This window comes from Salvelinus namaycush, chromosome 8, assembly GCF_016432855.1.
Source record: "Salvelinus namaycush isolate Seneca chromosome 8, SaNama_1.0, whole genome shotgun sequence".
NCBI classification, from domain to species: Eukaryota; Metazoa; Chordata; class Actinopteri; order Salmoniformes; family Salmonidae; genus Salvelinus; species Salvelinus namaycush.
The window spans coordinates 39,767,720-39,780,325 of record NC_052314.1 but is presented as its reverse complement, the minus strand read 5'-3'; the positions used below and the strand labels follow the sequence as shown (position 1 = coordinate 39,780,325).

Below are 12,606 nucleotides of genomic sequence, written 5' to 3'. Positions count from 1 at the left end.
GATATACAGTTGAAGTCGGAAGTTTACATACACTTAGGTTGGAGTCATTAAAACTAGTTTTTCAACCACTCCACAAATTTCTTGTAAACAAACTATAGTTTTGGCAAGTCGGTTAGGACATATACACTGCTCAAAAAAATAAAGGGAACACTTAAACAACACAATGTAACTCCAAGTCAATCACACTTCTGTGAAATCAAACTGTCCAATTAGGAAGCAACACTGATTGACAATCTTGCCACATTTGTGGCCTGCTGGAGGTCATTTTGCAGGGCTCTGGCAGTGCTCCTCCTTGCACAAAGGCGGAGGTAGCGGTCCTGCTGCTGGGTTGTTGCCCTCCTACGGCCTCCTCCACGTCTCCTGATGTACTGGCCTGTCTCCTGGTAGCGCCTCCATGCTCTGGACACTACGCTGACAGACACAGCAAACCTTCTTGCCACAGCTCGCATTGATGTGCCATCCTGGATGAGCTGCACTACCTGAGCCACTTGTGTGGGTTGTAGACTCCGTCTCATGCTACCACTAGAGTGAAAGCACCGCCAGCATTCAAAAGTGACCAAAACATCAGCCAGGAAGCATAGGAACTGAGAAGTGGTCTGTGGTCACCACCTGCAGAACCACTCCTTTATTGGGGGTGTCTTGCTAATTGCCTAAAATTTCCACCTTTTGTCTATTCCATTTGCACAACAGCATGTGAAATTTATTGTCAATCAGTGTTGCTTCCTAAGTGGACAGTTTGATTTCACAGAAGTGTGATTGACTTGGAGTTACATTGTGTTGTTTAAGTGTTCCCTTTATTTTTTTGAGCAGTGTACTTTGTGCATGACACAAGTCATTTTTCCAACAATTCTTTACAGACAGATTATTTCACTTCTAATTCACTGTATCACAATTCCAGTGGCTCAGAAGTTTACATTCACTAAGTTGCCTGTGCCTTTAAACCTGCTTGGAAAATTCCAGAAAATGATGTCATGGCTTTAGAAGCTTCTGATAGGCTAATTGAGATCATTTGAGTCAATTGGAGGTGTACCTGTGGATGTATTTCAAGGCCTACCTTCCAACTCAGTTCCTCTTTGCTTGACATCATGGGAAAATCAAAAGAAATCAGCCAACACCTCAGAAAAAAAGTTTGGTTCATCCTTGGGAGAAATTTCCAAATGCCTGAAGGTACCACGTTCATCTGTACAAACAATAGTACACAAGTATAAACACCATGGGACCATGCAGCCGTCATAACGCTCAGGAAGGAGACGCGTTCTGTCTCCTAGAGATGAACGTACTTTGGTGCGAAAAGTGCAAATCAATCCCAGAACAACAGCAAAGGACCATGTGAAGATGCTGGAGGAAACGGGTACAAAAGTATCTATAGCCACAGTAAAACGAGTCCTATATCGACATAACCCGAAAGGCCGCTCAGCAAGGAAGAAGCCACTGCTCCAAAACCGCCATAAAAAGCCAGACTACGGTTTGCAACTGCTCATGGGGACAAAGATCGTACTTTTTGGAGAAATGTCCTCTGGTCTGATGAAACAAAAATAGAACTGTTTGGCCATAATGACCATTTTTATGTTTGGAGGAAAAAGGGGGAGGCTTGCAAGCCGAAGAACACCATTACAACCATGAAGCACGGGGGTGGCAGCATCATGTTGTGAGGGTGCTTTGCTGCAGGAGGGACATGTGCACTTCACAAAATAGATGGCATCATCTATGAGGGTCCCGTGTGGCTCAGTTGGTAGAGCATGGCGCTTGCAACGCCAGGGTTGTGGGTTCATTCCCCACGGGGGGACCAGGATGAATATGGATGAATATGTATGAACTTTCCAATTTGTAAGTCGCTCTGGATAAGAGCGTCTGCTAAATGACTTAAATGTAAATGTAAAATCATGAGGTAGGAAAATTATGTGGATATATTGAAGCAACATCTCAAGACATCAGTCAGAAAGTTAAAGCTTGGTCGCAAATGGGTTTTCCAAATGGACAATGACCCCAAGCATACTTACAAAGTTGTGACAAAATGGCTTAAGGACAACAAAGCCAAAGTATTGGAGTGGCCATCACAAAGCCCTGACCTCAATCCTACAGAAAATGTGCGGGCAGAGCTGAAAAAGCATGCGCGAGCAAGGAGGCCTACAAACCTGACTCAGTTACATCAGATCTGTCAGGAGGAATTGGCCACAATTCACCCAACCTATTGTGGGAAGCTTGTGGAAGGCTACCAGAAACATTTGACCCAAGTTAAACAATTTAAAGGCAATGCTACCAAATACTAATTGAGTGTATGTAAACTTCTGACCCACTGGGAATGTGATGAAAGAAATAAAAGCTGAAATAAATCATTCTCTCTATTATTATTCTGACATTTCACATTCTTAAAATAAAGTGGTGATCCTAGCTGACCTAAGACAGGGAATTTTACTAGGATTAAATGTCCGGAATTGTGAAAAACTGAGTTTAAACGTATTTGGCTAAGGTGTATGTAAACTTCTGACTTCTACTGTATATATTTAAAGATTTGATAATCATTTGCAGTGTGCAGACTAAGAAACCAGGTCAGATTTACAGTATTAATCAGCATTGTGTCAGAGAAGCTTCCAGACACCATTCTCCAACTTCCTTGAATTTTTATTTATTTTTTACCTTTATTTGACTAGGCCAGTCAGTTAAGAACAAATTCCCGGCCAAACCCTCCCCTAACCCGCACGACGTTGGGCCAATTGTGCGCAGCCCTATGGGACTCCCGATCACGGCCGGTTGTGATACAGCCCGGGATCGAATCAGGGTCTGTAGTGACGCATCTAGCACTGAGATGCAGTACCTTAGACCGCTGTGCCACTCGGGAGCCCCAAAATGTATTGTCAGAAGTGGGAGGAAATTATTTCAGATTTCCTTACCACAGAAACCGGAGGATTGATGTAACAGTGTTACACCAGGATACCCACGGCCCTTTGGTCTGACACGTAACCAGCCCCTTGAGCCCATTTTATGTATCCCAGGGGTCAGAGACAGAGACTAATAACTGACTGATTGTAAGGAAGAGCAAGTCTGATGGGCCTCTCATGTTACATTATCATTTAACTAGATAGCTGCCTTTCCTCAGAGTTCCCTTTTTGTGACAATACACTTTTTCATCTTCAGTCTCTAGGTCAATCTTTTCCATACCTCTCTCATCCTTTCTAAAAACTCCTTTTGTCATTTCTATACTGAAATCCAGGGTTTCCTGATTTCTTTGGTTCCTTCGTGATGAAGGAGACTTCGCACTGCGAGTGTGGTAACACAAGACTATCTCAACTGTAAATGTCCTGCTGTAGTCTCTCCCCATTTAAATGGGGGCTGAACTCACCGATTCCGCCTGGGTTTTTCTGCTTCGCATTAAGAAAAAGCGAGACTTGCATCTTGGGGGTGTGTTATGTTTGCTATATTGTACCCTGGGGAGTTATTGTTGTTTGTCCCTCTTGAGTCACGGTAGCAACATTTCTCCCTCAAAATAGTCAGAATTATTAGAAGATAAATGAAGAAATCTCTAATTAATTTGAAAGTTTTTGCCGAGGAGGTCTTAGTTGCACAATTTTACATCAGGCAAAGGTGTTTGGTGCAGTATTTCTCAAGTTAAAATATTTGCATGAAAACTAGGTAGACAGTATTGAGTCAGCTGCTGCTGCATCCACAACCTCATCAGCAAGCTGTCAAACTATCGTATGTAAAGCACAAACTACACGCTGTTCATCATTGCCCAAGTTCCATCTCTTTGTTTGTCAATGAAGCTAGCTAGTAGCAAGTGGCCACATCAGCAAGTGGGGCTTAGGGGCCAAGTGTTCTTTCAACATTAACATTGGCAATGTGTTATCTTTTATGTAAACGATTGGATAGAGCCCAATCAGTGCAGATGTTTCTCCGTGCATGACAATTCTCCCTAGGCGTTACCATGCTGTGTTAGTGGGCATTATTGAAATCAAAACCCAACCCTCAAATATGCACTGTATCTAGGAAATCTCACATCTCTGTTTTGGGAAAATACTGACTTTATGAAAAATTATGCTATTACACTTTGTAGTAAATTTGTACACTTGAATCAACGTTTCTGACTAATATCGATGCAACATAGGCCTTTTTCAACCAGAGAAGTTTTTTTTTTAACTTCAACTTCCCTTTAATGTAACCGTGTCTGTCTGTCTGTCTCCCTGTGCAAGGTAAGTGCGACCGGTAGTGTCCTGCGTAGTGAGATCATGGGCAGCATCAAGCTCAAAGTGGTTCTGTCTGGAATGCCAGAACTCAGACTGGGCCTCAACGACAAAGTGCTCTTCGAGATCACAGGAAGTGAGTAAAAACACATGCAGTATAATATACACACACACACACACACACACACACACACACACACACACACACACACACACACACACACACACACACACACACACACACACACACACACACACACAGTAAGGTGTTGCCATGAATTTGACAATAATTTGCAGGCAGTGAAGAGGCAAGTTAGTTCCTGTATTTCTTATTACAGTACACATACTGTAATATAAATATGGTATCAAATCAAGTACTGTTTAATTAATGACACACACTACAATACTATAGAATTGGCTGTATTATACTAAAGAAAAAAAGTTACAACTACTGTATTCGTAATGAATGGATGGATGGATGAATGAAATTCATTGAGGGGATATGGTGTTTGTATTTCACAGTATTTTACTTTTACATTGAATTGGTGCAAACAGTTTGGCTGCTGGGTAATGTGTTTTATATCACCTGCACTTCTACAGGGCAGGTTAACAAAGGCTTCCAAACTGGCAGCTACTACAGGGCAAACCAGACCAAAAGGACATGGCAAAATGCTCAAACATTTAAGGTTTAAGACTTGCTGACACTCCAATCTGTCCTCCATAAATGTTAAATTGATGGGGCACTACTACCACATACTAGTTGAAATTGGTACTCTCACTAACACGTGCAACAAATGTAGCCTCTTATAAGGCACACATCAAAATACTGCATTTGACCCAGAAACAACAATACCATGCTCCCACTAGTGGTCAAAAGGTTTTTGGAGCTCAAAAAATATGGTACGGTACTGTATTTTGTGGGATGGAATTACAGTATCATTCCAAATACAGCATCTTTACCTGCCCACAAAATATTCCCACAATGCACAATAATGTATAGTATGCTGCTGTAAAACATTTCACAGTATTTTACTGTTGATAATACCCAAAAATACCATATAAATGACTGTTTTCCGTTACAGTGCGCACACACATAACACACTCACACAAGTACACAAACTGTACAAACACAATCCTACAAGTATGTAAACGGACACCAAGAGGTAAAGACTATTATACCAAACCCAAATAATTTGACTCTTCAGCCTTGGAGAGCGATGGTCATAATATAGGTAACATGGACAATTATCTTCCACTCCCATGGTCAAATCCTCCCCCTTCAAAATCTGTGTGCTCCCAATCCTGCCCAACTCACCCCCTTTCCCCCTGCCTCCTCTCCCCATCCCTGCTCCCACCACTCCACTGCTCCCCATCCCTACCTACACCCCCCACCTTCACCGCCCCAGTCCCTGGTCTCACCCCTCATGTGCCCTGGTTGTGGGGCATCTGGTGGATTACTCTTTCTTGGTCTAGCCCCATTGCTAATCCCTCCCCGAGGCTACTGCTGCTGTTGGCAGATGAAAGATGCCCCCTGGACGGCTCCTCACATGTGCATGCTGCCCACGGACTGGAAGTGAAGTGGGATGTCTGGAACAGAAAAGGAAAACTACTCCGACAAATAATGAATAGATAAACATGAGCATTTCAAATGGGCTTCTGCACTCACCCTATTGTACCATAATCAGAGGAGGAGGCACAGACTTTAATATCTTTCTTATTTGTATGTTTACTGATCTGTGTCTGTGCACGTCATACGTATGGATGCCTTTTAAGAGACACCCCACTGCAATCCTAAAGTAACTTTCAACCACAAATGCTCGTGTGTTTGAATACTAATAAGCGTTTTTTAGTCACGCTTACTGTTTTAGTCACGCTTACTGTTGTGACTGGCTTTCTACGCGTGAACAGACATGGGTTAAACAACACCTTCTTCTGGTCAGAGCCTGTTACTACATACAGTTTGTGGAAGAGACGGGAGAGTGAGGACAGTCACATCTGGGTATGAGGAAATCATACAGATGAAACTTGCAGGGAAATCAAGACACATGCGTACAGGGAGAGATTTTAAGTCGATTTTGAGAGATGAGACATGAGATATGAGAGCTGGAACAGTTCAAATTGGGAAAACAAATCAAACGCAGGATTCCTATCTGATATGGATACATGAGTGTTATGTTGCCTCGCTAGGGAGATGACACAGCCTTTCGGGTGAACCTCAGGGGACTGTGTACACCCCCTTAGAGCCAAAACATAAAGGACTGTGCCTCCTTTTTCACCTTTCCACAGTTACCCAGTGATGATGCAACATGGGACATCATACCTGTGTCGTGGACCAGTCCTCCAAAGGGCTTACCTGCTGGGATTTGAGCTGTCTAAACAGGTCTCTCCAAAGACTAGACTCTGTGTTCTAGCTCTCTGCATCCATACGACACCTCTTAACCGACTTAATTTGGCTCCAGTGCACTGTTGAGTCGTCACATAGGAATGAATGGTGTCACGTGCATCCGTCGATGGCTGTCCATTTATATTTAGCCATTGCTGTATGGACAGGGTTATTCTTTCTAGGTTCATGGGGGGATTTAAGAGAAAGCCCAGTGGCCCTGATTCATTATAAGAGCTTTTAATAGCAGCTCTGCTGGACCATTTACTCTGGGAAAACAACAAGAACATTAGGCTCTCTCACTACGGTACACATCCACATTGTTTTCTAGCCTTCCACTACTGAAGAGAGTGGTCTCCCGAAGCTTTCTCTTGTAAAAGCTGATTGATGGAACTCTTTATAAAGTACTTATGAAGAAGAAACAGTGGTGTGTGCACAGTGTCACTGTGGGTTTTCAGACCAGGAAGGATGACAGTGGAACATACAGGAGAAATAGCCTTTTTTTAAAGTTAGTATCCGAGGCAAATAAAATACTGTACATTCCTGTACACTTTAACTGGGACTGGTGAACTGCTATGGGCTGCTATTGAGATTTTGCACTTCTCAGGAGTTGACTGTTATTAGGACATAGCATACGATATCCCCCTCCTTGCCTGTGTGTCGGATCAGGAGAGAAGAGTAAGACGGTAGAGCTGGAAGATGTCCAGTTCCATCAGTGTGTCCGTCTGTCTCGCTTCGAGAACGATCGAACCATCTCCTTCATCCCCCCGGACGGAGAGAGTGAGCTCATGTCCTACCGCCTCAACACTACGGTCAGTGACACACGCGCACACACATGCACACACACACACCCCTCCCTTGCCCAATGTTAACCTGATGACCCTCTCCTCTCTCTCTCCTCTCCTGGCCTTTCCGTGACAGGTGAAGCCTCTTATATGGATCGAGAGTGTGATTGAGAAGTTCTCCCACAGCCGAGTTGAGATCAAGGTTAAGGTAAAGGATGTCCACCATCATTCACTGTCAAACTGTCAACATCTACTGTTTCACCAGCAGCTCCAACACTGACCTCTCTTAAGTACATAGACCCAGACTCTTAAGTACATAGACCCAGACTCTTAAGTACATAGACGCAGATCCATGTTGTTTCCATTTTTTGCTTCAATGTGTGAAAACCTTTGGGTTGGGACTGTTTCCTCACCCTTAAACTCATAGCAAGTTAATAATTGAACAGGAAATTCTTCATAAAATAGCATCCGTTCCATGTCCATGACTGTGTTTCTTTCCTCATGACTGTGTCATCATCGCTGTATTGTAAAAGCGGGTTATACCCCATAAATTGCCCCCCTCCCCCTCTTTATGTCACTGCACGTCCTTGTCGGTAACCCTGTGACCCTTACCTTTTCACCTCCACCCTGCAGGCCAAGAGTCAGTTTAAGAGCCGCTCCACTGCCAACAACGTAGCCATCATGGTACCCGTGCCCAGCGACGCCGACTCGCCTAAATTCAAGACGAGCACAGGCAGCTGCAAGTATCTTCCCGAGAAGAGCGTGGTGCAGTGGAACATCAAGTCCTTCCCTGTAAGTAGCCTACACAGCTAGCGTCATGAGATAAACTAAACATTACTATGCTAATAACCTATTGCAGATGGCAGTCGATGCATTCCTGTTAGTGCATCCTCTGGTATTATCATAGATATTGTAACAGTCACCATGTGTTTTTAGATGCTATTTGTTCAAGCCTTGCTCAACCTAGAGGAACACAAGGACTATACAACAGTTGTACTCTTCATTACCATACTATGGGGTCATTCCATGTCCTTCCAGGAAGCCATCACACCCACCATCTCCGATTGTTCTGAAATTGTTTCTCTAGTTAGAAACAGATACGATTAGCATTATTTTGTTGAAATATAATTTGATCTCTGAGAAATTAAGAATTGATTGCACTCAAATTGGCCATTTTCATTTATTGGATTCATATAATATTCAATAAATATATTACCTTACAGTCGATTGGACCAAACTTTTAAAAAATTAAATGAGGAATCCAAAGAAACGATTAAAAGTCCCACCCACGCCAATCCCTACCCAACAACGAGTAGATGGAGAACTGATACTGTGTCTGACACGTTGTATGGAGCTGCGGCTTGGACTATTGTTTCTTCATCCTATGTAATGTATTCTCAGTGAATTTGGTATATTTAGTTTTTTCTCCCCGTTCATAGAAATAAGTCATTGAAGTTGTTAGGTTTATGTCCCATCCTACATCCTGATAATACCAGGTTCTGACCACTAGATGGTGCTGTTCCTGCTATTCATGTTAACTTCTTCTGGCTGCAAGCCCGAGGTCGGTACACTTATGACAACAGCCAGCTCAAGTGCAGGGCGCGAAATTCTAAATATATTTTTTTGAAATATTTAACTTTCACACATTAACAAGTCCAATACAGCATTTGAAAGATAAACATCTTGTGAATCCAGCCAACATGTCCGATTTTTTAAATGTTTTACAGCGAAAACACCACGTATATTTATGTTAGCTCACCACCAAATACAAAAAAGGACAGACATTTTTCATAGCACAGGTAGCATGCACAAAACCAACCTAACTAACCAAGAACCAACCAAACTAACCAAGAAACAACTTCATCAGATGACAGTCTTATAACATGTTATTCAATAAATCTATGTTTTGTTCGAAAAATGTGCATATTTGAGCTATAAATCAGTTTTACATTGCAGCTACCATCACAGCTACCGTCAGAAATAGCACCGAAGCAGCCAGAGTAATTACAGACACCAACGTCAAATACCTAAATACTCATCATAAAACATTTCTGAAAAATACATGGTGTACAGCAAATGAAAGACAGGCATCTTGTGATTCCAGCCAATATTTCCGATTTCTTAAGTGTTTTACAGCGAAAACACAATATAGCATTATATTAGCTTACCACAATAGCCAGAAACACAAGCCATTCCCCAGCAGCAAAAGTTAGCGATCGTAACAAACCAGCAAAAGATATATAATTTTTGACTAACCTTGATAAGCTTCATCCGATGACAGTCCTATAACATCAAGTTATACATACACTTATGTTTTGTTCGAAAATGTGCATATTTAGAGCTGAAATCAGTGGTTATACATTGTGCTAACATAGCATCTTTTTCCCACCAAGTCCGGATATTTTTCTGACACTCACATATTCTGACCAAATAACTATTCATAAACATAACTAAAAAATACATGTTGTATAGGAAATGATAGATACACTAGTTCTTAATGCAATCGCCATGTTAGAATTCTAAAAATAACTTCATTACGATATGCAGTTTACGTTATGGCGAGAGCGTGCCCAAAACCTGGCCGCAAACTACTAGTACACATGTACGACAGATATATGAAATAACATCATAAAATGGGTCCTACTTTTGATGATCTTCCATCAGAATGTTGTACAAGGGGTCCTTTGTCCAGAACAATCGTTGTTTGGATTTAGAATGTCCTCTTCTCCAGTCAATTAGCACGGAAAGCTAGCAAAGTGGCGCGAAGCTCTCCTTCCTGAACATACGCAGACAAAGCAACACGCCTAACGTCCCGAAAAAATTTCAATAATCTAATAAAACTATATTGAAAAAACATACTTTACGATGATATTGTCACATGTATCAAATAAAATCAAAGCCGGAGATATTAGTCGTCTATAACGACAGCCTTTCAGAAGGCAATACCAGGTCCCTTCGCGCGCGCTCCAGAAAACAGGAAACTGGTGACACGTCATACAAAGAGCTTTTATTCGACCCCAGATCAAGTTATACACTCCATTTCTTCTCTCACTGCCTGTCGACATCTAGTGGAAGACGTATGAAGTGCATGTATACTGATATATATCAAGGACATTTATAGGCAGGCCCTAGAACAGAGCATCTATTTCAGATTTTCCACTTCCTGTCAGGAAGTTTGCTGCAAAATGAGTTCTGTTTTACTCACAGATATAATTCAAACGGTTTTAGAAACTAGAGAGTGTTTTCTATCCAATAGTAATAATAATATGCATATTGTACGAGCAAGAATTGAGTACGAGGCCGTTTGAAATGGGCACCTTTTATCCAGGCTACTCAATACTGCCCCTGCAGCCCAAACAGGTTAAAGGGATAGTTCGCTTAAATTACAAAATTACATATTGGTTTCCTCTATGGACAAGGTATAACAGCAACCCATGCTTTGGTTTATGTTTACCTGGCCACTGTTTCAAATGCTAGGTATGTATTCGTGACACAAATCCAATGCAAGTTAATGGTTCCTATATTAGCATTTTCACACCTCATATCCAAATAATCTATAAGTAACATCATTGACTTATTTTTTAGATACTTTAGTATGATTTAAACATGAAGCATGAAATTACTGATATAGGTACCATTGACTTGCATTGGATTTGTGCCACAAATGCTAAAAAGTTAGCATTTGAAACAGTGGCCAACAAAACCAAAGCATGGGTTACTTTCATACCTTGTCAGTAGACTGCTTGAAGGGTAAGGAAACCAATGTAATTTTGTAAATTGGGTGAACTATACCTTTAACATTCTGGTAATAACAGAATTTAGTATGGGACATAAACCGAACAAACAACTTCAATGAAAAGAGGATAATTTAAAAAAAACGTCACAAATTTCACTGGGAATACATTACATAGGATGAAGAAACAATACTCAGAGCCGCGGCTCCGTACTACTCAGTACAAAAAAGTATGAATGTATGTACTTGTAAGTCGCTCTGGATAAGAGCGTCTGCTAAATGACTTAAATGTAAATGTAAATGTACTGTCAGACACAGCGAACTGATACTATCTAATCGTTGTTGGGGTGGGATTGACGTAAGGTGTAGGGTGTCCGTGGGGGGCTATTGACCATTCCTTTGGATTCCTCATGTCTAACTCATTGTTTGTCAAAAAAGTTTTGTCCAAATCGACTGTTAGGTACTATATTTATTAAATATTATATGAATCCTATAAATTAAAAATGGCCAATTTGGATGCAATCAATTAAACATCATTTCTCAGAGATAAAATAATGTTGCAGGAACACTAACATTTATTTTCTGTCGTGAGCTTTTTGAGGTGGAACAACCCCGTGTGTAATTATCGACTGAATGGTAACTAAATAGTAAAAATAGAGTCTTGTCCTACCATTCTCGGAAGGCAGTACACACAGTATTCTCACAGGAAGCAGCACATTTATAGATAGCATGTTTTTACACTTCCACCAGACGAACCCAGGGGAGGTTAGCCAAGTAATTACTGATAACGGCTTTAGAGGAAATATAAACGCCTCAACACTTCATATTGATAAAGACCGATAAGGATACTGCACTCAACCCCATGGCCGACTATTAACATTACATTCAGCATGACTGTCAACTCTCTCTGCTGCTGTAAACCCACATCCTTCCTGGCTTCGAAAAACAACAGAGCCGCATGGACAGTTTTAATAACTGTGTAGTGGTGTTATAGTGATGTGTGTGTGTGTGTGTGTGTGTGTGTGGTAGGGGAATGGGTTTGATGTGTGACCAACGACATTCAAGTCACCTCTGTAGTTGTTTACTTTACCTTGATTGGACAAGGCATTTCTGCGAACTGCTGATGTATCCTGCACCAGTGCAGGTGTGAGGAGAGTTTTACAAGTATAGGAATGCATAGTCTAGCTAGTTTTGTTTTTGATAAGATCAGGTATGTTACAAAGAAACCTACAGGAGAGAAATGCCACAGATTTCCCAATAAAAGTGTGTGTGTGTTTTGTGTAGGGAGGCAAGGAGTACATGATGAGGGCTCACTTTGGGCTGCCTAGTGTGGAGAGTGATGAGTTGGAGGGGAAGAGGCCCATCACTGTCAACTTTGAGATCCCCTATTTCACTGTATCTGGTATCCAGGTAAGTTAACAGAACCCATTTATCTCTGTTAACGTGAACCCTCGTAGAGCCACACATGAGTTTCATTGAATAATGCATACAGGTTGGAAGGAGCAGACTCACCAGTATGTGTGGTGTGTG

At 41.6% G+C, this 12,606-nt stretch overlaps 1 protein-coding gene across 1 annotated transcript in view; it reads left to right on the top strand.

Annotated features, from left to right (window-relative positions):
• Positions 1-12,606, top strand: part of LOC120052664 (AP-1 complex subunit mu-1-like) — a 36,705-nt gene that overhangs the window by 21,781 nt on the left and 2,318 nt on the right. Inside the window, exons 6-10 of the mRNA XM_038999709.1 lie at positions 4,188-4,314; positions 7,228-7,370; positions 7,480-7,551; positions 7,977-8,135; positions 12,361-12,486. Of these exons, the coding sequence (XP_038855637.1) occupies positions 4,188-4,314; positions 7,228-7,370; positions 7,480-7,551; positions 7,977-8,135; positions 12,361-12,486 (627 nt within the window). The remainder of the gene's footprint in view (positions 1-4,187; positions 4,315-7,227; positions 7,371-7,479; positions 7,552-7,976; positions 8,136-12,360; positions 12,487-12,606) is intronic.